This window comes from Cyrtonyx montezumae, unplaced genomic scaffold (genome assembly GCF_038088225.1).
Source record: "Cyrtonyx montezumae isolate F1298 unplaced genomic scaffold, pur_monq_1.0 scaffold_36, whole genome shotgun sequence".
Classification (NCBI taxonomy): Eukaryota; Metazoa; Chordata; class Aves; order Galliformes; family Odontophoridae; genus Cyrtonyx; species Cyrtonyx montezumae.
Window position 1 is genome coordinate 12,651,972 of NW_027072041.1, and position 23,387 is coordinate 12,675,358.

The window sequence follows — 23,387 nt, forward strand, 5'->3', positions numbered from 1 at the left end:
CACAATGTCAGAAGCAGACGGTGGTGGTATGGCAGCAGATGTTGAACCTTCCCACCAATATCCCATTACATGTTGTTGCCATGTGACAAATGGCAGCGGAGGGGCAGTATGACAGAACGGTGTCTGACATGGAAGTGCAGATGAAGATGAAGTAAAGGTGTGTCACTGAATTCTTCTGTGTGGAGAAAACAGCACCCATTGACATTTTCTGATGTTCACCCAGTGGGTGTGAGCGCAGTGAGCTGGTAGGTGGTGCATTTCAGCAGTGGTGACAGCAACAGTGGGTCATCTCCAGTGGCACATATTGTTAAGAGCCCAGCATGTATGCTCCTGTTCTCTGCTAGTGGAAATGGGTAGCTGACAGTGATACTGAAAAACAGTGCTTTGTAGCTGAGAATTTTCCCTGTTAAACAGCGTTGTTGTTCTCTCTGTATCTGTTGTATTTTCCATGGAAACAAATAGGAGGTATTACTTTCAGAGCAGCCTATTTAAGAATAAAAGAATACAAAGGCAAATTACATTGATTTTGGCTTATAGACAGAAGTGGCAGGCAAACTGATAATGCTGAACGCTTGCACATTTTCAGTGTAAGGTAGGAACTGGCAACTGAACACAAAGGTTGAATTGTCTGGATTCTCTAAAGGAAAAGAACAGTTTAATTTTTCTTATTTCAACTCAAAGCATGGTTAATTATATCCACGTGAGTTATTTTAGTAGTAGATGTGGTCAACCTTGAGGTTAAAGCATTGTGAGTTCGTAAGGTTAATAGAAGAATAATAAACACAATGGGAAGGTGTTGAGATTTGCTTACGGTAGGCCTTATGAAAATAGAGGGAATCAGGCAAGAAGGAAAATGGCACACCATCTGTGTTTTTTTTCTTGTCCATAATCCACTTCCTTTTATATATATCATCTATGTAATTCTAAAAATCCTAGCTGGTATTCTAAAGCTTCAAGTAAAATTATCACCATTAAATTATCTTGCTCTGCAGATCATCTTCAGAACTTTCTTGAAAAATGAATGGAAATGAGTGGTCTGACAGGGTGCCCAAGGGGTGTTGTTTCACAGATGGGCAGCTTTGCAGGCAGAAGCCTCCTGCCCTTTGAATAAACATATAGCATTACAGTGCTCCTTGTCCTTCATGTGAAGTGGCGGCTGCTAACTTTGAGAGAGTAGTTGTGTCTCTATTCTCATAATTTGATCCTTTTATTTTTTTCCCCCAGCTGCTAGAAGCGTGAAGGAGCAAGCAGTGGTGTGGACAGTGTGTTTTAACAGTTTGTCCTTTCTCCGAGGTTTTGTAGTCTGTCTTCTGTCATGTGGTTGGTTGTAGTGTCAGCTGGTTGTATGTTTGTCTTGCCACATGTTCTTTATTCTGTATCATGTGTTAACACTACACTAACCATTTGGCAGGGTCACTAGCATTTTGTTCAGTAGGTTTGCACTTACGGCAGAAGAGAGGGACATGAGACATTTGATTTGCACAAACTGAAGGGTTCTCACATCAGTTGTGAATCCATGAACATTCATGGCATGGTAAAGATTTCCAGTGAGTACTGGTAGATGCTGATGCAGAAGGAGAGGACTACACAGCACAAAGATCTGTGCCATTTGCTTATTATTGGTTTAGCACAGAGTTCATTTTGGGGAAGTAGTTTATTTTATCTTGTTCTTTTTTCCCCTCTGCAACAAGTTCGCTGCCCTGTTCATATGCAGGATAAGTTACCTGTGGTTGTTTTCAAAAGCGTGACCACTCTCAAGGAAGCAGAGAATTCAGCGAGCCTGGGTTGTGAAGATCAGCAGGGAGAAGGCTTGCCTGGCAAGGCTCAGTGCACTTCATTGCCTCCCAGCATGGTTTTTGTTGTAGGGTATACTGAAACAGTTCAGCTGGATTAGAATGTAGGTGTAACAAAGAAGTCATTGAGTTGTGATCTATTATCTGCATACCTGGCTATCAGTGTTATGAAAAAGTTCACCAGTGGGTCATGTACAGCTTTTCCCCGTGTGTCAAGTTTATTCTTGCATTTTTCATATAGTTTAGAATACTTCCTGCAATTTCTTACTGAATTAAAATTCAGGGGATATTACTTGAAGTTTTTTGGAGACGCCTTCGTGCTTTGAAGGTGTACTTTCAGTTGTCCTCTTTTCCAGACTTCTGCTATTTAAAGATCTTCAGTGCTCACTGACTATGCTGAAGAGACCCTTTTGTTTCTCTGTGCTTATGTTTAGGCTTCTCTACATCAGAATCTTTGTAACTAGTTAGTCTAAATGTCTCTTAGTCTTTAATTTCTGTTTTCAGTTGTATGCCAGTATTGATCTTTTGGTCTCTTGGCTTCAGAGTGATGTGTTGCAAACATTTTAAATGATGTTTCTAACAGAATTTTTCTGTGCTTTTTGACAGTTGAAACTAGTTCTTTATATGAACAATATAATCTTAGAACTTGAGCCATATGCAGACATATGCAGACCGTACCAACCAATGTCTACTAGAATTATATGTAGCAGAACTTGGGTTTTCAGATGTGCTCCATAGATCCCGTAGAGCCATTATTTTTTTGGCTCCCATTGTGAAGATGCTTAGTAATGCAAGAGTAAAATCTCATCTCTGTCTAAAAGTTTCTCTGGTCTTCTCTCTGTCTCTGTCCTCCTAGCTGTCTATCCAGGTGATCAAATGTAAATGCTCCATTGTTAAAATTATTTTCATTGTGGATCCATATGGAGGAGTTGAATTAAATTTATCTGTCTTGGGTTGTTTTTTTTTATCCTTATATATTTCTAACATTTTGGAAGTATTAGTATTCAAATTTGTATCACAGAATCACAAAACTGTAGGGGTTGGAAGGTCCTCTAGAGATCAGTCCAACCCCCTGCCAAAGCAGCTCCCTGCAGCAGGCTGTCCAGGTGAAACTTTTGGATATTGTTGTTTTAATCTTTTTTCAAATATAATAAATATTACTGTTCATAACATAGGTCTATATAAGACTTGTGTACTTCATAGATATCTTATTTTGGGCCCCTAGTTATTTGAAAAGATACTTCTGGAAGTATTGTCTCTGTTTAGATAATATGTAGGTCAGGTTTATTGTTTTGTACTGTCCTGAACCATATGTAGTACTGCTTTAAATGCAATCCATAGTAGATAAAAATAATCCATAACCAGGAAATGGTAGCAGAAGTTAGGTACTTGTATTTTTGATGTACCTCACAGGATAATCTGCTGTTCCTACTGCTCAGGATGTGTTCATTCAGTTATCTGTGGTCTCTGCTCTTGCTAGCTTGCTTTTATGCTTTTTTTGTTGGCTTGTTTTTGTTTTCTTGTCCAGCTGAAGTAAGAAAAGCTGTGACATCATTTATGGCTGAAAATCCTTAGGCTTACAGGAAGTGAGACATTGATTTTTTTTCCCTAGTTCTCGAGGCAGGCAGTGAGGAGACATTACACTTTAAAGTTAGGTTCCCAGTGTTCACTAAAGGAAGTAGAGCACAGCCATTGTTTCCCCGTCTACTGTTTCCTCCAGGCCATTAATTTCACACATGCTGGGCAAGCCTTAGTCTTGGCTCTTTTTCTTGCCCCATTGCAGACACTTGGTGCTTCCTGCTCACCAGGAGCCTTGTTACCTTGAATTACAGTGCAACATACTGCTTGTTGGCAGACCTCATGATTTTGAAGATCCATAGAGTAAGCATAAATATCAAGAAATCTTGTTTATCTTCCATCCTTTCAAGCTGGGAGGGTACCAGCCATTACTAAAATAGATCCCTGAACTCACTGAACTCCTGCTGCCAAAAGAACCAAAACCTCGTGTGGTCTTAAATTTGCTAGGGCAGTCTGTAGTTTTTGTCTTCAAATTGGTCTCAGCCTTGGAGGCCGTTCAGGTGTCTCATTGTCTAAATCTTAACATTCCCATTAGCAACCTCAACCTTTTTTCTTCATGCTCTCTCTTATTGAAATCATTCCTTAGATTATATCTTTGCTCTACAGGAGTGCTCTACTGATTTAACCATTCTATTTTTTAAGTCTGATATCACTGACTATTATGTTAGAGTAGTGCATAAAGAGACAGTTAGAATCAGAGCCCCATTGAGTCTGGCTCTGGAAAAAATCAGTAAAAGTTTACGTCTGCCCTGAAGACGTCACAATCTGAATGGATAAGAAAATAGAAGATGTAGATGTGTAACACATAGCTGCAAAAAAAGAGCTTTTACAAGTAATGCCTAAAATATATTTTCTTCATAGCAGTTTTTTTCCACTTCCAAGTCTTCTTCTGATATCTCTGATGGTTTGAAGATGTCTGGATTTAGAGTGAGAAGTAAAATTTCTATCTTTGAGGCCATACTATCATTATATTCGTTTTAATGTCTGTACAGCATCAGTATCTGAGACTGCAGGAACTTAACTGCTTTACTTACTGGCATTACACTGAAGTTGATTTCAGTGAACCATAAAAAGTTTGGCCCTGAAGGTAAAATTACACTGTATGCATGTTCCTAACATAATGCTTTGGGGATAAACATGTCTTAAATCAACTCATCGCTCACAGCTAAATTCCTTCCCCAAATGCAGTTTCCATGTAGGTAGTAATGTTCAGTAAGACTGATTTTCTTTAAAACCATAATGGGTTTTTTTAATATAATTCTATCAATAAACATATTTGAGCAGGGTAGCAAAGAATTCACAGAATCCCAATAAAGGTTTAGTTTTTTGTGTAGTAGAGGACTAGAGAAGGCAGGGGACAGGTACAACTTTTTTAATTAGCTTTCATCAGTACCTCTAATTTGTTCAAACATGTTCCAAATGTTTGCATATTATGTTTGCTCACATGTACATAATGAAAACTGTTGGACTTCATTGAAACTTTATTTGGTAATTCTGCATTTGGAAAATTAAAATTGAAGTTTATGATACCCTGGCTCCTACTTGCTCAGTTCATAGTGTGTTGTTAAGATGCCATCACTTGAGAGCTTTTGTTACGGCAGCATTTCTGTTGTGGCTTAATATGCTATGGGTTCAGATGGCAGTAATTGTGGCCTTGAGCAGTTGGACTAAAGAATACCAGGTGGGTTTCTATCCAGATATTCTTAGTGCAACATTTCCACTCTTAGATCTTGTCCTGTCTGGAATTTACATACTTCCCCAAGCGTTAAAATGAAGGCAGGCACTATTTGAAGCTCGTAATGAGCAGGTTTTTTTTCCTCTTTAATTTGCCCTCCCAACCCCTTGCCTTTTTTTCTAAGCTTCAGCTGCCAGTGAAATCCAAGCAGTTACTTCCAAACCATTTTTACAGCCCCATATGGACAAAGCACTTCAGTTTGTTCCTCAGTTTAATTCCCAAATTAATAATAGTTTAGAAGTTTTTCCATCTGCATCTCCATTTTCTTAACAATATATAAGGATGAAAAAAATGTCCTTAGATATGAGGTAAATTTTTGAAGTCTGAACAACTTGGTTAAGTTTGAGGCAGGAACAAATTAGTTGTGACTGGGCTAAGTTTTTGTTGTTGTTGTCATTGCTCTTTGAAATAATTCATTTTGTTTTAGGTCTAAAATTTCTATTTCATTTCTATATGGAGACAAGAGACTTAAAATCCCCCATACCAGGAAATCAGTCAGAGTTTTTTTTTACTGTCTGGAACACCTCTGACCCATCCCTCCCCAGTTCAATGAATAGAAATGGCAAGGCAACTTGTGCTAAGGGTGACTAAAGATCTGTTCTCCACATAGCTCATGAAGTGAACCTGCAGGGGAGGGGGTTTCTGGAGTCTTGCTTATGGAAAAAATGCTTTTAAAGTATTTCTTTGCAAAAGAGATCCTTTCTTGTGCCCCTGAGTATATGTTAATTGGTTATAATCCTTAGTTTTGAGGCACATAATTATTCACACAGCAGCAGGTGATGGATTCACAGGTACAGTTACAGTTTCTTTGTACTGGCGAGCAGTCTTTACTGAGAGACAAAGAGGACCCTTTTGTATAAAGCTCTAAGTTGTATAATTAGTTGTATAGTAAGGAATTCAGATATGTGGCAAAACATACGCAAGTTCTCAGAAGTTTAACCAACTAGCCTTCAATTTATCTGCCCAGATGTGTAATTACTGTATGTAGTTTAACTTCTGTTTGCTTTTCTTTTGGTCTATTTTTTCCTCCAGATTGTTACTAAACATGTTTACGGACTACTGGAAAAGGAATGCCGCTTGAAAAAAGTCACTCTCCCAGTAAGTATAAATATTTCTCGAAAATATTTTTCACTTGGATCTGTAAAATGTAGAGACTGTGATTCACTTTCAGCATCATGGGTTCTGTGCAAGGTGTTGTCTTAGAGCACTGATTTCACATGTAGCATGTGTGCATATCTGGATAAATGATTTTGCCTGGCTATTCATATGCTTGATTTTTCCAACTGAGCCTTCCTCATCTTGCCAGACACCAGATTATTCAGAATCTCCCAGTTTTGGGTAGTGGATCAGTAAGCTGTTTGAATTGTTGTTTGTGAATTGTGGGGTAAATAACTCCCAAGGATGGTACTTCACAAAGAAATAGTAGAGATGATGGTATATTTTGAGTAGTTCTATATAGATAGGATACAAACAATACAAAAGAGAAGATGGCTCACCTTCAGGATGTCAAGGCTCACAGAGGACTCCACGTGGGAGGGATCTCCAAGAAGAGATCCTTCCCTGGTGGTGGTCAGCCCTTAAATGGGGTTTGGGAGAGATGGAACCAGGCTCCACCCCTTCCAATCACACAGGTATATCACCTTCACCTGTGCCCCCATGGCTGACTCGGTGCTCACCTCAGGTGACCAATCAGTGGTTCAGGTCGTGATTCAGCAGTTCCCATACAGTGCATATTTTATGGATGGATTTCCAGAACTAAAGACAGGTGCCTCCAGCAGAGAAAAAACCTCTTAAGTGGAGTCTCAGCAAGCCATTCCATCTCTTTTTGTTTAAAAACACGTCTTCAGTAGCTTATAGCATGCACGTGCTCTAAACTGCTGGTGTTCATCGAAAATACATGATTAGGAAGGGGGAAGGAGATGCAATGAGGCTTGCTAGGACAGAGCAAGGAGTCTGGAATTTTATACTAGATCCAGTGGGGGAAGAGAGTTGAGTGTTACAGGACAGAGAAAGTCTTGGGTCGCATCAGGAGATTGCTGGGAAAAACCTCTGAACTGTCATATAGGATATTCTTGGAAACTCCACAGAGGAGGTAATGTTGCCAACTCCCCATTCAAAACCTTCTCCCATCCCTCTGTGAAGCAGTTGGGGAAAACTTCACATTTCTTTTGGAGGTTTGAGGGAGGGCCTCTTGAAAGGTAGGGTGCCAGAAAGCCCAGTTAAAGTGCCTTTGCACCAGTGCACTCAGCATGGAAAATAAGCAGGAGGAGTGGACAACCACGATGTGCTTGGAAAATTATGATCATTGTGCTATCACAGAAACATGGTGGGATGATTCTCACAACTGGCATACTGGGATTGAGGACTACATGGTCTTCAGAAGGGATAGGCAAGGTAGGAGGGGAGTGTGAGTTGCCCTCAATGTTAGGAAGTGAATAGATCATGAAGAGCTGTATCTGAGTAACAGCCATGAGCAGGTTGAGAGCTTATGGGATAAAGTCAGGGATTGGTCCAATAAAGGACATCTGGTGGTTGGGGTCTACTACAGGCCACCTGATCAGGAAGAGCATGTTGATGAGGCTTTCTTGCTGCAGCTGTGGAAGGTGTAACACTCGCAGGCTCTTGTCCTGATTGGTGATTTCAACCACCTGGATAACTGCCAGGCTAGTGGCCTGGTGAGTGCCTGACAATCCAGGAGATTCCTGGAGTCTGTTGAGGATGACTTCTTGGTCCAGGTACTAGACAGACTGACCCAAGGTAAAGCCATACTGGACCTGGTGCTCACCTGTGCAGAACAGAACATTAGAGAGGTTAAGATTGGAGGCAGCCTGGGCTGTAGTGATGATGCTCTGGTGGAGTTTGTGATCTGGAGGAATGCAGGCCTGGCAAAAAACAGAGTCAGGACCCTGAATTTCAAAAGAGCAAAATTCTGGCTGCTCAAGGAATTGCTGGATGAAATCTCCTGGGAAACTGTCCTTAAGGACATAGGGACAGGACAGAGCAGGCAGCTCTTTAAGGACATTCTTCTGCAAGAATAAGAGCTCTCTATCCCCTAGCAGAAGAAATTGAGCAGAGGAGGCAGGCAAACGGCATGGCTCAGCAAGGACCTGCAGCTTAAACTGAGTGAGAAGAAAGAGATGCACAGGAAGTGGAAGCAGGGTTGTGTAGCCTGGGAAGAACATAGAGACATTGTCCTCGTATACAGAGATAAGATCAGGAAAGCCAAGGCACAGATGGAGCTGAACTTGGCAAGGGATGTGAAAATTGACAAGAAGGGTTACTACAGGTACATAGGCAGGAGGAGGCAGAGCCAAGGAGAGTTTCCCCATCTGATACATGAGAACAGAGAACTGGCTTCCTCAGAAATAGAAAAAGCTGAGGTGCTCAATAAGTGCTTGGCCTCGGTCTTCACTGGTGGCCAGGCTCCCCATGTCTGCCAGGACTCTGATCCTCTAGGTGAGGGTGACAGGAGCAGGTTTCATCCCAGTGGAACAGTGGAACAAGTCAGAGACCTCCTCGTGAAACTGAGTACGTAAATCCATGGGGCTGGATGATACACATCCCAGGGTTCTGAGAGAGATGGCTGATGTGACTGCTGAACCACTCTGCGTCATATCTGAAAAATTGTGGGTGAAATCCTCAGAGACTGGAAAAAGGGAAACACGGCTCCCATTTCTAAGAAAGGGAGAAAGGATGAGCCAGGGAACTACAGGCCAGTGAGCCTCACTTCTGTGCCTGGGAAGATCATGGAGCAGATCCTCCTGGTTGACATGTTAAGGCACATATGAGACAAACAGGGGATCTGAGACAGCCAGCATGGCTTCACCAAGGGTGCATCTCGCCTGACCAATCTGCTGGCCTTCTATGATGGAGTGACAGCATCAGTGGACAGGGAAAGAGTGATGGATGTCATCTACCTGGACGTCTGCAAAGTCTTTGACATGGTCCCTCACTGCATCCTTCTCTTTGAATTGGAGAGGTATGGATTTGAAAGATGGACTGGAAAGGAGGGCTGCTAAAACGATCAGAGGGCTGGCGCACATCTCCTGTGAGGAAAGGTTGAGGGAACTGGGCTCGTTCAGCTTGGAGAAGGAAGGTTCTGTGCTCAAGCCTTCCAGTGCTTGAAGGGAGCATATGAACAGGAGGGGGGATGATAGTTTACATGGGTTGATAGTGATAGGACAAGAGGGAATGGTTTTCAACTTAGACAGGGGAGATTCAGGTTAGATGTTAGGAGGAAGTTTTTCACTGAGAGGGTGGTGACGCACTTAACTAGGCTGCCCAGAGAGGTTGTGGATGCCCCATCCCTGGAGGCATTCAAGGCCAGGCTGAATGTGTATCTGGACAGCCCGGAGTACTGGTTGGTGACCCTGCCCATGGCAGGGGGGTATTGCAACTGTATGATTTTTGAGGTCCTTTTCTGCCCAGGCAATGCTATGATTCTTTGATTAGCCCTTAGAAGTGACAAAGCACTCCACAGACAGCATGAAAGTGTGCTTCTGCCTAGAAGAATGTACAATGATATGATGTCTGGCCATTCTTGTTTTCTGTAAGAAAACAGTATCATAGTTGCTCTGTGTAGGTTTTCAATCACTATTAGAAAGGAGATGAACAGATTTGGACTAAGTTTCACCATACTGCCATCACCTCTGTCACACATGTAGTATTCTCTTCTCCGCTTTGAGATTTGAGTGTCTAGCCTGGGAGAACTGTTTATTATTTACTCTTTTTTTATGATATTCGTAGTAAGCACTGGTGTTCTGATGGAGTTTGTCACCACTACACTTAAACCATTTTCAAATGTATTGCTTCCAGCTTCTCCTAAGTGTCATAGTTTAATTGCATTTTGGAGTGAAGGGCGAACTCTCAGTGCAGTTTCATGTTGAGCAGTGTGGAAGATTTGTTACAAGGTATAAACAACATTGTCGTTAATTATTGTTGTTTGTCAAAAGCCCTTTTCACACTCAAAAGCAAGTTATGAAGAAAACTACAAAAATTAAGGTCAGAGATTAGAGCTACCTAAATACTGCGTTTACATCACCCCAAAATTTCCCAGGTAAAATCACAAGGAAACATAATTTAAACTGAAATCTGATAGAAACAGTAAGACTGTTTGTGGCAAGATTAAGACTCATAAGTGAGGAAGATAGAAAAGAGTATTATAGCTGATGTTAAGTTTCATATTGCAATGAGGTTACTCAAAAATGAATTTAAGGAGCTTGTTCTAGTTTCAAGGCACTTGAAAGCAGTTCATGAAGCCGATAGGCAAGCTGCATGCATATTGAATCATTATCTTGAATGAGAAAAACAAGAATGATTTTTCCAATACCGTTTGTGCAGAGACTTTCACACTAGACTTTTTTTTTTTTTTTTTTTTTGAAGAGGTGGGGGCTTGGAAACAGGATGTACTTCTGAGGAGCTGTCTGAAATTGGCATATCAGTGGCAGATATCTTAGAGCAAATTGATTTACTGTACAGTAATCATCTTCCTGGATGAGACGGTTTTTAAGCCTAGGGTTCTGTAGGAAATCAAATATGAAGCTGCACACAACCAGTATGTAACTTACTGCTTAAATCAGCTTCTCTCAAAAGAGACATGGTAATATGATGTGAGGTGAATATGATGGTGATATGGGGTGAATATGATGGTCTTTGTAAGGGCTCCAGGAGAGATCCTAGAGCTGTGTATAAGGAAGAAATAATATTTTGGGATAAAAGTCAGCGCCGTTTTCATTTTAAAAGACCTACTAGAGTTCATCAAAGGCCTCAGAGATCACATGAAAAAGAAATATCTTGTCAATAAAAGAGTACATGGATTTCCAACAAGCTGCCAACAAGATTACAACATGCTTTTAAAGAAAACACATTTTGACTTTCTGTGGTATGCTTGGTCACACCTTCCCACCCATTACTGGCAGATACGATGACACATGTGAGGCGGGAGTCCCCTTGTGAGTTAATTATTGGCTGAAAGGAGAAGAAAAGATGTTTGTACATTACAGATGTAACCAGTGTGTTGTTATTAAGCTCTGCACTGGCGTATTTCTAAATAAAAAGAAAGAAGAAATTTTTTGGATGAGTTTGAGTATTATTTAATGGCACTGGATGATTAGATGATAAATGACATGAGATTCAATTCTGATAAATATGAAATTATGGGGAAAAGAATGCACTCTTTAGTCACACTGGTGGCCTCTAAATGAGCTATTACTACTCAGGAAAGATCTTGGAGTGATTGTGAATAGCCCTCTGAGAGCATCAGTTAGTGCTCAATGGCAGTCAAAAACCCTCAAAGCAAATAGGATGTTAGGAATTAAGAAGTTTTGGGAACAAAACAGAAAAACATAGTCATTCCACTCATTATGTGGTACCCCATCTTGAACACTGCATGGAATCTTGACACAGTATTAAAAAGGATATGTAGAATTTAAAAAAAAAAATACAGAGGAGGGTTGCAAGGATGATCACAGGCATGAAATGCTTTTCAGACAAAGAAAGATTAGACAGCTTGGAAAATAGAAGGAATATGACAAATCTATAAAATCATGAAAGGTGTAGAGAAGATGAATAGGGAATGTTTTTTTGCTTTTTTTCATAATAGGGAAGCTAAGGGGCATCAAGTTTAAATTATCAGGCAGGAGATCTCTACTGAAAGAGAGGAAGTACTTTTTTCATAGGGATCCCAATTATATTGTGGAACTCATTGATGCAGAATACTGTTAAGGAAAAAGGTACAAATGCATTCCAAAAAACCATTTGACAGTACTGAGGTGTGACAGTTACAGTGAATTCTTGTAGTCACTTGTTCAGTTATAAACCATGTCCCAGGAAGCTCAAAACTTGCTGGCTACCAAAAATGAGAGAGTCTGTAAACATTCTGTTCTCATACTATTTCACTAATCAACCTGAAGTTGTCAGAAAAAAAGATTCTGGGACCACTAGTGTGGTCAGTGTGTCCGTTCTGGTCCTTAAATAAAATAAATGTCTGAGGTAAATATGGAAATATTATTCCTGAACTTTGTCACAGGGGGTCAGAAAGTTGGTATAGTGTCTTTTGTTTTTCTGTCAGCTCATAATGTGGTTGGTAGGGTAATGATGTTTCAGTACATTACATTTGTTTCAGAACTGTGTGAACTGGAATGCTTTTCCTCCCAGTATACGGAAGTGTTCTGAAATTGTGTGCTTCATTGACAGCGTTTCATGTTCTCCTGTCTCTCTTAATTTCCACCTCCTGAACAAAGTCCAACTCTGCTGTCTTTATTTCAGGTGGCATCTTCAGCTTTGGAAACAATTATTTGTAAATTTCCTTTATATATATGTATATATATATAAAAAGAACAGTTTGGGAATCTGGAAAGACTGCCTGACATTTCATCACATTAACATCTATGCCAAATATAAATCCAAACCCTTTTTCATCCAGAGAAGATGTATTTTGTGTTACTGTTTGCGTGAAATACTGTAGTTTTCTCCATGTTTAGTGTCTGCTCCTGGACTTGAAAATTTAAATGAAGAGTCTCATATTCACAGAGAAACAGTTCAATTATTTCTTTTAAATTTCTCATTTTGTGCTCCATTGAAGGTTGTATTATTAATACAAAGAAGCCTGAAGTTTTTTTCTTTTTTTCTTTCTTTTTTTATCCAGATGAAGCCTTTGTGTTTCTCTGTTTTAAATGGCATAATCAGTGATTGATCTTTGCTGCTCTTTAGCTGTTGAGGACAAATAGAGGGTGCTTCTGAATTAAATGCATCTTTAACAGCTTCTGGGAAAGTCTGAGATGGAAGTTTAAATAATTGCTAACATGTTTTATTGACAATAGTACTGAAAGGTCTCACTTTGCAGAATCTTCTAACTTATCAATGCTTTGCTCTTTCACTTCAATAGATAAAACTTCATTCAGTAGTTCTCTTGATCTACTAGAAAGCCAGGAATTGTTTTTCACTGAGAAACAATGGTCTCTTATCTCCACTGCTTATTCTTTTTGGCTGTTTTGTTATCCAAGTCCAGTTAATGCTTGATGGTAAAAATCCACCAATTTCAGGTGTGTTCATTTATTTCTGGTAATCACCAAAGTCTAACTAGCTGCTCATAGTATTGATTAGCAGTTTTCATTTTTTACAGTTTTGATTGAAAAATTATAAGTCTGACATTCAGTTTCATGAAGACAGTAATGCAATGAGTTAGCAAGCTTTGTGCAGAACTACAAAATGAGACTTCGTTATCTTGCAACACAGATGAGCAGTTTTCTTCCTCTACAAAGCTAGTCATAATTCTCACAGTCCTTTTAAGTTTCTGTTGCGTTTATTTTCCCTGTTCTTTCCTCCACTGTCAAGGTATACCTGTTTCACCTGTTTTGTACACATGTTCAGCTTATGATTATTAATGTGTTGCTTAACTAACGTAAGAAAAACATCGGAGTTTTCTTTCCCTTTAGAACTTCAAACCTTAGCAAACTTAAACATAAGAATTTCCAGTGGGCAGAATTAAAGACCTCTAGTTATTTGTCTGCTAATGTCTAAGAACTGAAAAATGTGTCATAACATTGATGTCTTAAGATTAATGTCAGAATAAGATTCAATTTCTAGTATATTCTGTCATTACTCTAAGTATTGGTAGCAAGTATGCAAAACAGTAACTATTCTGTTATTGAAATATACATCACGTGATAGCATATCTGAGATTGAACTCAGGGAAAGATAATCTCACTGTTTGAAAACTGCAAGTTCATTCTCTCTGTAAAGTGAATAACATTTCAGGGAATTCCTCATAACTGAAGATATTCTTAAAACTTAAGATCTAATTTTGTGTTAGAAAAATAAATCTGAGGAAAACAGAAATTTAACACTTATTTTAAGTTCTAAATTATAAGCAAAATGTGGATTTCTTTGACATTCCTAGCTACAAATCTTTGGAAGATTGTTACTGTGTGTGAATAACAAAATCAGACTAATTGAAGCTGAGCATTTCACTGAATTTATTCAATTTGTCTTTAAACAAAAGATCAGAAATAAGTGTACGTGAATAGCTCCAGAAAAGAAAGTGGCTGATAAAAATAAATTATTTTAAATGTACTCAGTTTGTACTAAGTGGCATTCTGCATTGATTTGTCAATAAAATGAGGTTGTCCACATGAGTGACCTTTATGGTCGTTCTTTAGTGAAAGCTTGGTATAACGAATTGCTAATGTTGGAAGAGAAATTAACTTGAGGAAAAGCTTCCAACTGTAATTTAGACAAGGAAAGGAACAAACAGTTATTTGTTAATAGCTAAATATTTTATTTATTTATTTATTTTAGGTTAGCATAATTGCAAAAGTTTGAAGTAGAAATGTGTCTTCTAGAATATGTAATTAGTAGGTGCCAATATTTCCTAATTACTGAACAAAAATATTTTCTAAATATTAAAACATGTAGCTAGGTTTTATTTTGCTAAAATGCATGTTTTCAAAGTTTTGTCCTAATTATATTGTTGTAGGTATTCAGTTTGTGTGCAGAAGTCGACTACATCATGTCAAGTACTATCTGAAACTGGGTTTTATCTGTCTGTTTACATCTGCCATGCTCAATTTTAAGACATCAGTACTGTTACTTCAGAAGTGGCTGTGTGATATGACTGTATCCCCAGTGTGCAATGCATAAACTCTTTTAAATTGAATTTTTTTCTTATTACTTTTTTTTTCTGTAAAGCGTGGGAGAAGATGAGTACATTTCCTGTTGCAAAGAATGAAAGCTGAGACACGTTAAATATCTTGTTATTTTGGAGTAGGGCATAAGGTCTTCAGCCCTATGGCAGGTGCTGAATGTCCTTCCGGTTAGGGGTTTCTTTTGGTGAAGTAGCCTCACTGACTGCATTAAAAAAAGAAAAAAAAAAGGGCATGGCTTACATTTAAAAAGTCTGGATATTTATGCAGAATTGATTTTTCCTGTTTTCCTGTGGGAAGGTGAATAGCATATCCAAGTATGAGAGAAAAACTCAAATAGTCCAAGCAGCCATTACCCTTTTTTCTGTGTTAGGCACATATCCTGACCTGATTTTCATCACTACTGCAGAGTTTAAGGCAACGCAAGGATATTCCTAGCAACCACAGTTAGTTTGTGGGATTTGTGAAGTATGAAGTACTAAGGATATAGGGACCCTGATCTATCCTTCCTTTTCATCATATTAAAGTACGAAGAATGAACAACCACAAGCATTGCTCTTTTGCCTTGTGCAAGGTTTACAAAGCCAAGTATAGGTCTATTTTATAGAACTTGTGTTTGTATAGAGCAAAAAGCATACCTTTACTCTTTACACTGAGAACTAGAGTTGGTTTACTGAACATTGAAGCACCTTGTTCCTATAGTAGAGTAGCTAAGTCCTGCTGCTGTATTCTTACTGACACCACTGTTTAGATCCAGAATGAGTTTTTATATTCTATTAGAGCTATCCTATTAAACTTATAATAGGCAAGTTTACAATACTGGCTTGTAGTATATTGGGTATTTATGTTGAGTTGACTGAGATAGAACTCTAGGACGTTTTTCATAGCATATCAGGCTTCTATTATTGCTTCAGGCATATCAGAGGTGACAAATCACTTGGTTTTTCTTTTTCTTTAAGAGATTGTTCTTTTATGGACACACTTTTGCCAGTAAATTATTGTAAACAATTTACACTTTAAAGCTTTAGCATACTTTTTGACCACACTTATCCACCTTTTTGTTTCTATAGTTAAGTTTAAATCGTCCAAGTTAAACCATTCTAAAGCATTTTTAAGGTTCAGACTTAACACTGCACGAATATCAGCTTCTGTGTTGTTTTTATTTAGTGCACATCAGTCCATAGAATATGTACGTATGAATAGTAAAAAAAAAAGGTGCGGGTTTTGATACCAGTTCAAGGAGCTAACTTTGTAAGTATAGATGTTCTGTTAACATTTTTTATTCGCGCATAAAAATATGTATTGGCTGTAATTGCAGGTTGATGCTACTGAGAATGAACCAAAAAGCTTTATCTTTATGAGTGAAGATGCATTAACAAATCCTGACAAGCTCTTGGTCCTAATTCATGGTAATGGCGTTGTCAGAGCAGGTCAGTGGGCTAGGAGACTTATCATAAATGAAGATCTGGACAGTGGCACACAGATACCGTACATAAGGAAAGCTACTGAGGTAAGTGAAAGTGTGCATATGTACAGTTTGGTGTGTAAAGGCACGTGTACTAATGTAAGAACTACGAGCCTGAGATGTTGTAATTTTCTAATCTGTATTCTGCATTTTCTTTGATGATCATCTTATCTGTGATGCAAATACTTGGTATTTTAAGAACTTTTGTCGAATAGATCTAAGTTTCTCTCTTGGAGCGGAAGAATTTTTTTAGCTTCATATCATTTTGTGGCAGCACTGCCATGTAGTGTAATATGGTAGCTGATGTGACAAAAACCCTTAACAAGCGATGAGATGCAATACAAGGCACTACAGAAATTTGTTATGATTTGAAGTGTTTTCTTTTACATTTCATTAAATTTGTACATATTCTCACTCAACGTCTGTTTTAATCTCATGATAACATTAGCTTTCATTATAACAGCAGGCTTTTTTGCTAGACTTGTACTGAATTTATTAGAGGCACAGTCTTTTCCAGTTTTGCACTGAATACTGATTCGTTCTGATTCACCTATCAATACTTGACAGTTAAAAGCATTTACATTTTATGGACACTATTTTGTTGTGGTTTTCTGTGTATATGGGAGACAATGCAATATTTGTGTAATAACTTTAACATGGAACATTGAAGTTCGGTGCATCCCTTGCCTCTTACTGCTATAGGAAAATGTACTGTAGTAAACATTTGAAAACTCAATTCAAAATGTGCTATTGCTGTTATATTTATCAAGATGTTTTACCCTGAATATCAGCGTCTTCATTGTGATTGTTGCACATTTTGCTAAATAAAGCTGTCACTTTTGCAGTTTATATAATTATAGTGTGGCTTGGGTTTGAAGGAACCCTAAAAATCATCTAATCCCAGCCCCCTGCAGCAGGCAGGACTACCACCCACCAGTTCAGGCTTCTTTCAGACTGGTATTGAGTGCATCCAGGGGATGACCACAGCTTTTCTGGGCAACTTCTTCCGGGAGTTAGTCACCAACCTCTGAGTAAAGAATTTCTTACTTATATCTAATATAAATTTTCCCTTTTAGTTTAAAACTACCCCACTGTCCTATCCCTTATATTCTAATAATGGTGCTTACATGCCTATGCTTTTTTTTCCTAAAGAAAATGCTTTTGTGTCTAACATCAGATGTTAAGCACTTAGTGATAATATTCCTAAATTAGCAGAAAATGATGATGAATATTTCTAAGAAAGGAGAGTTCTAGATTCTTTTTCCTATTTTGTTATTAACCTGTTGCAATGATTGTGCCAATGCAATAGAGGGAAGACTTCTGTTCCCTCAAGCTTAAAACCTTAAAAACAGACTTTGTATTTCTGCATTTTGAGCTCTTCTTCAGAAATCACAGCAAAGGAACAAAAGTAGTTTGATGACAAAATATCTTTAACAGCATAACTGTTTTATCACATCAGGACATTGGTCTTGATGCTTTTAGCTTTAGATTTTTTTCCTTTAACATGTTCTTTTTTTTTTCTTTTTAATTTACAGTTCACTTTAGTTGAATAATGCCAACTGTTGAACTGTTGTAAATGCCACTCTGCCCTTTTGTCCATCATGCAATTCTGGCAAGTATAGTACTGTGTAGAGCATGTCCTATCTGCAATTTTTTTTTATTGTGTAAAATGAACTATAGAGCACATCAAATTGAATTATTCTAAATGCATTGATATTATTGGTATCATGTGATCACTGGAGCGAGAACTGAATGTGTATCTGGTTACATAACATGATATCAATAAAAGCCAAACCTTGCTGAAGATTCTTGGAGTCATTATGTTAAAACTGAAGAAAAAAAATAAAAGGAGACAGATTGTTAACATAGTGATATCATGTCTACTTCTTGTGCAGATCATATAAATTACTTTTCCAAGTACAGGAAGTTATGGTAGAATGAGTATAAGGGCTGCAATTTTAGTTAATAAAAACTGGATCCTCTTCTGGGTTTTCTGGTATTCAATCATCTAGTTCATTTAGGCATTTATATAATGTATGAAATGAAAATAACTGACCTAGATAGTAAATGGTCTGAATGAAAATTGTGATAGCTCCTGATACAGTGTTTGAAGGAAGGAATTACATACCTTGATATTCTAGTGCTTCTTCTTAGAAGAGGTCTCATTTTTTGAATGAAACCCGTAGACCTTGTCAAAGTATGAGATTACAGTGCTGTTGACAGGAGAACATGGATTTTTATATATACATAATAAACTGAGAATTTGAAGTGGATAATAGTATCTGCGATTTGAAAATTCCCCTGATCTGTAGTGAGCATGAAACATGTGCATGCAGCTTAAAACATCTGCTGTCAACTAGGTTTTCATTCACAAATGTTCATTTGCTGTTTTGAGCACCACAACGTTTGAAAGACGTGAAACTACTGGAAAGCATCCAGGAATCTTACGAAGATGGTGAAGGGTCTGAAGGGCAAGATGTATGAGGAGCAGCTGTAGCCCCTGGGTGTGCTCAGCTCAGAGCAGAGCAGCTGAGGGCAGCCCTCATGGCAGCACAGCTCCTCACAGGGAGCAGAGGGAACATGGAGCTGTGTCAGCTCTCAGACATGGGGTTTGGGTTTGGGTGGTGCTGTGTGGAGCTGTGAGATGGACTCAGTGATCTTTATGTGTCCCTTTCAACTCAGGATATTCTGTGATTCAACCAAATATGGTTTAACCCAGCAGGCAGCTAAGCACAGCACAGCCACTTGATCATTCTCCCCTTGGTAGAATGGGGGAGAGAATCAGAGAAAGATGAAACTCATGGGCTGAGACAAAAGCAATTTAATAGGACAGAAAAAGAAGGAATATATATGTGTGTGTGTGTGTGTGTGTGTGTGTGTGTGTGTGTACAAAAGCAGTGATTCACAGTGCAGTTTCTCACAACCCACCAACTAATGCCCAGCCAGTCCCTGAGTAGCGGACCCCTCCACCCAGCCAACTCTCCTGCTTTTACAGTTTCACATGGTGTCATATGCTATACTGCCATTCCTTCAGCCAATTTGGCTTAGCTGTCCTGGGTCTGTCCCCTTCCAGCTTCTTGTGTTCCCCAGCCTCCTCACTGGCACTGCTTGACTTAGCATAAGGATTGCTCAACAACGAACATGTGGATATGTTATCGGTATTGTTCTTCTTCTAAATCCAAAACACAGCCACTATGAAGAAAATAACTGCATCTCTAAATAACTGTAACTTGCAAAAGTAATAATTACATGTATTTTCTGCAGAAATCAGTCCAAAATTTAGTACTTGATCTCAGGGCTCCCCTACTGGAAAGGAGCTCTGTAGAGAAAGACCTGCATGTCCTGAAGGACAACAGGTTGGACCTAGGTGTCCTGGTAGACAGCAGGATGGCCATGAGCCAAGAGTGAGCCCTGGTCGCTAAGAAGGACATTGGTATCCCTGGGGTGCATCAAAAAGAGTGAGGCCAACAGGTCAAGGGAGGTGATCCTCCCCCTCTACCGTGCCCTGGTGAGACCACATCTGGAGCACTGTGTCCATTTCTGGGCTCCCCAGGTCAAGAAAGACAGAGAACTTGTAGAGAGAGTCCAATGGAGGTCCACAACAATGATGAGGCGCCTGTAACATCTCCTGTCATAGAGACCTGGAGTCATTGGAAAAACTGAGAACAGGCATGCAATAGGTGGAGGTATCAGTATGTACTGGATTTAGCTCCCAGAACCAGAAAGTTAAATGAAGGGAAAAAAGTAGAAGAAACTATTTCTTTCTGGCACAACGCTTTCAACAAGACGAAAGAAGAAAAGAAAAAAAAAAAGCAACTTATCATGAATTGCATATGAAATCAGGGAGAAATGGAAAGGCTTAAAATTTATCAGGCTTCTAGTGGCTTGGGGCTGATACGTACTGGAAAGTGAAGATCCAATGAGAAATATCCTGATGGGAATTCCAGTAGCTAGAAACCTTCTTTCTTCTCATCTGAGTGCTTCCTGAAGGCAGTGCTTCTTCCATCTTTTATTTCAAACTGTTTTGAGTAGATTCAGACCTGTGTATTATAGGCGTTGGAAGTAGTTTACAAGGTGTTATATCAAATGAGGTAAGAGAAATGTATGAAATTAGAAAATCAACTCTCATAGTGAAAAAAAGAGGTTTTCTGTCATAGTGCAAGAGAGTGAAAAAGCAAAGAAACAAGGGATAGGATAGAGAATGCATTGTAGGAAAAGGAAGAGGGTGACAAATGTACAGAATGTACATGAGATGTGAATACATTAAATTGAGGTAGTCTCAGATGTGCTTTAGAAAGACAAGTATAAGGTAGCAAATGTAAAGCAGTAAGAAAATAAACAAGGATGAATATTAATTATAACATGCATATTATAAAGGTGTTAAGAATTAAAAGGTGGTGATTTCCTATAGACGTAGTGCCAAACAAATATTGCACAGTTTTATGTTTTGTTAAAATAGAACTTCTGCAGGTTGTAGTAGTCTTCTGACCTATGACAGGCTGAAGTTCAAATCTCCCCTCTGGGAATTGGGGACTATTCCACTTTTAATTATAATACAATATATTTTAAGCTATTTATTTTTTATAAATAAGCAGATGTAAATCAAAGGAGAAATTTCAACCTGTCTCTTCTGCATTTTGAGTAAATATCTAATTCACTCTCTGATATACTCGGTCTTTTCTCTGTCACTTTTTATTTAGATGTATGCACAGTGACTGAAGCAGCACCAAGAAGAGACAATGAGAGGCAGAGCTAAGTTATTTAATTCACTGATGAGGACATTTACTTGGGGTGTCAAGAATTAACAGTTTACACTTCTGATTCCATGCAGGTAGCTCAAGGTCTCCCATAACCTGTCAGTCAGCAGGCACTTTGAGAGGTTAGATTGTCTGGTTCATTGCCAAGTAGTAATGACACAGGTGGTAATTAGAACATTCAGATGAGAGATGTACAAATGACACCAGTGATATACTGTAAAGTGATACCTGGGAACAGGCAAGAAGGGATGCCAAAGGCAGCTACTGCTTTGTGCAGTAGTGTTCATTCTACAGTGACCAGAGAAGCAGATGCTGTACTTTGAAGTCTGCTGGGTGTAAGGCAAGGAGAATCTGCAGTCGAACTACTTAAAGTGGCAGCTTGCTCCTGGGGGAAACAGCAGCTCAGCTCACCTTGGACATTGAGAAGAATTTTGGAGTGCTCTTATCTTCAGTATATTTTCTCTAGGGAATAAAGTGGAGACCAACTTACTTTACTTCTTACTGCATGAGTGCAAAAAAACCTGATGGATGCTTTCTGTCTTTGGAAATTCAGTGTGTTTGTTACCTAGGAAAGATGTGGTCCCAAAGATGCTAATGATGTTCAGCCACAGCAACTGTCAGCTATTCAGTTTTTACTGTATTTTTTAAACAAGCCAGAACTGTTGCCTGGCTTCAAATTTATCTCTCTATGAGAGTGCTTAGATATTGTTATGAGTACTTAAAGGAAAATTATTACTTAATGTAATGGTAATAGTAGGAGAAAAATAGACTTTTCAAAGAACCTGGATGATTACTTCAAAATAAGTATGGCAGAATCCAGACATCAGAGTTTCCATGAAGAAATGAAAACAGGGCTTGAGATGGGCAACATCTGCAGGAGTCTTTCCTTAGGTTATAACACAGTTTTTGTCTTCTGCTTTTTCTTGTGTTTATCCTATTCTTTAAGCATTGCCTGAACAATTTCTGTTGCAAGAACATTGTTGAGTCTATTCACTCAGATTAGTATCATTAATTTACACAAAAGTTGGTGGTAATATATAATGAGAATATATAATAAGATGTCACTTGTTTTGTCAGTGCTTTGAAAGGAACAAAACAATTACCAGTTCTAGCAAAGCAGTAGTAAATTTACCCACTGTAACTTTTATTCACCATATTGGTTAGTAACTGGTATGGTTACACATTTAAGTCTTCGCATTTTGTAAAAAAATGAGAGAGTTGATATTTAAACATTATTGTTAAAAAAAAAAGTGTATTGTTTAAACCGCACTATCATGAATTCTTGCTGAAAAATTTCCATATCTAGTGTTTAAGCTAGAATAGATTTTTAGACAAAATCCACTCAACTCTATGTGTCATATTTTAGAACCTAAGGTTTAAAATTTTGTCTTAATGAGTACAAGTACGTGGGATATTTCAGTGAGGCCAACAAGTGACGCTGGAAATAAAACAGTTGACATTTCTTTGCATTTGCAGTCTTTACACAGAATAGTGACATTTATGTTGTTCTGACTGCATGTGTAAGTGGGTATTTACAGTGTCATAGTAATCATGATCTTAGAAATTTTATTATTTTACTGAAGATGAAATTTCATTAAATAAATGGGAACATGGTCTATTATTTAATTCTGAATAATATTTATCTAAATATACTATATATATTTGTTTATATTCATTTTGGTAGGCCGTTGAAATAACATTGCCTGTAAAGTATGTCTTGCATAGAGAAAACTTCTTTACATTTTACACTTTTTTGAGAATAATACTGAGAAATCTAATGTTGCAAGTGATTAGGTGCATTATTTTTTGAGATATTTCCTGATGTATAAACGCAGCATACAGTGTAGTAGGAAATAAACCATCACGTATACACGGCATAAAATGCCATATGAAAAAAAAATAGCATTGAAAAAAACAGTAATTCCTTTTTAAATATCTTATAAGGAATGCATGATCTCTGGTGTGAAATACTGATCAGAAGGACAAGTTGCATAGTTAGTTGGAATTCATATTAATTGTTCACATAATATGGAATATTATGTAATAGTATGTATAGGTGTTTCATCAAGTTAGAAATTCAAGAAAAGGTTAAAAGCTCAGGCTAATACTGAACTGACAGGGTATATAAGCCCATACCAGCCCCCATGCCAGCAAAGAAAAACAATGAGATGACAGCTCTACTGTTTGGAGAGAGGTTGCTAACGACAGCTTATTCCTTTATGATTTCAGCTCCTGACAGAAGACAGGTCTGCTTGTTGCATCATGGCAGATGTATCATTACCTTCTGGCCCTGTCATGACTGAACTTGAAAAAAATCCACTTGCAGTTCTGAAAATCCAATTACCCTTTGGAATTTAGTCCAGCCTTTATAAGATGCTTGTTTAGAGATGCATTACCATTGTCGTAATAATTGCTTAT

At 38.3% G+C, this 23,387-nt stretch overlaps 1 protein-coding gene across 2 annotated transcripts in view; it reads left to right on the top strand.

Annotated features, from left to right (window-relative positions):
• The window catches only part of ARB2A (ARB2 cotranscriptional regulator A), a 247,419-nt gene that overhangs the window by 49,548 nt on the left and 174,484 nt on the right, over positions 1 to 23,387 (top strand). The window contains exons 5-6 of one of the 2 annotated variants that reach the window (XM_065745600.1): positions 6,139 to 6,204; positions 16,066 to 16,257. In XM_065745600.1, the coding sequence (XP_065601672.1) occupies positions 6,139 to 6,204; positions 16,066 to 16,257 (258 nt within the window). The remainder of the gene's footprint in view (positions 1 to 6,138; positions 6,205 to 16,065; positions 16,258 to 23,387) is intronic. The other variant, XM_065745602.1, reaches the window with a different exon arrangement.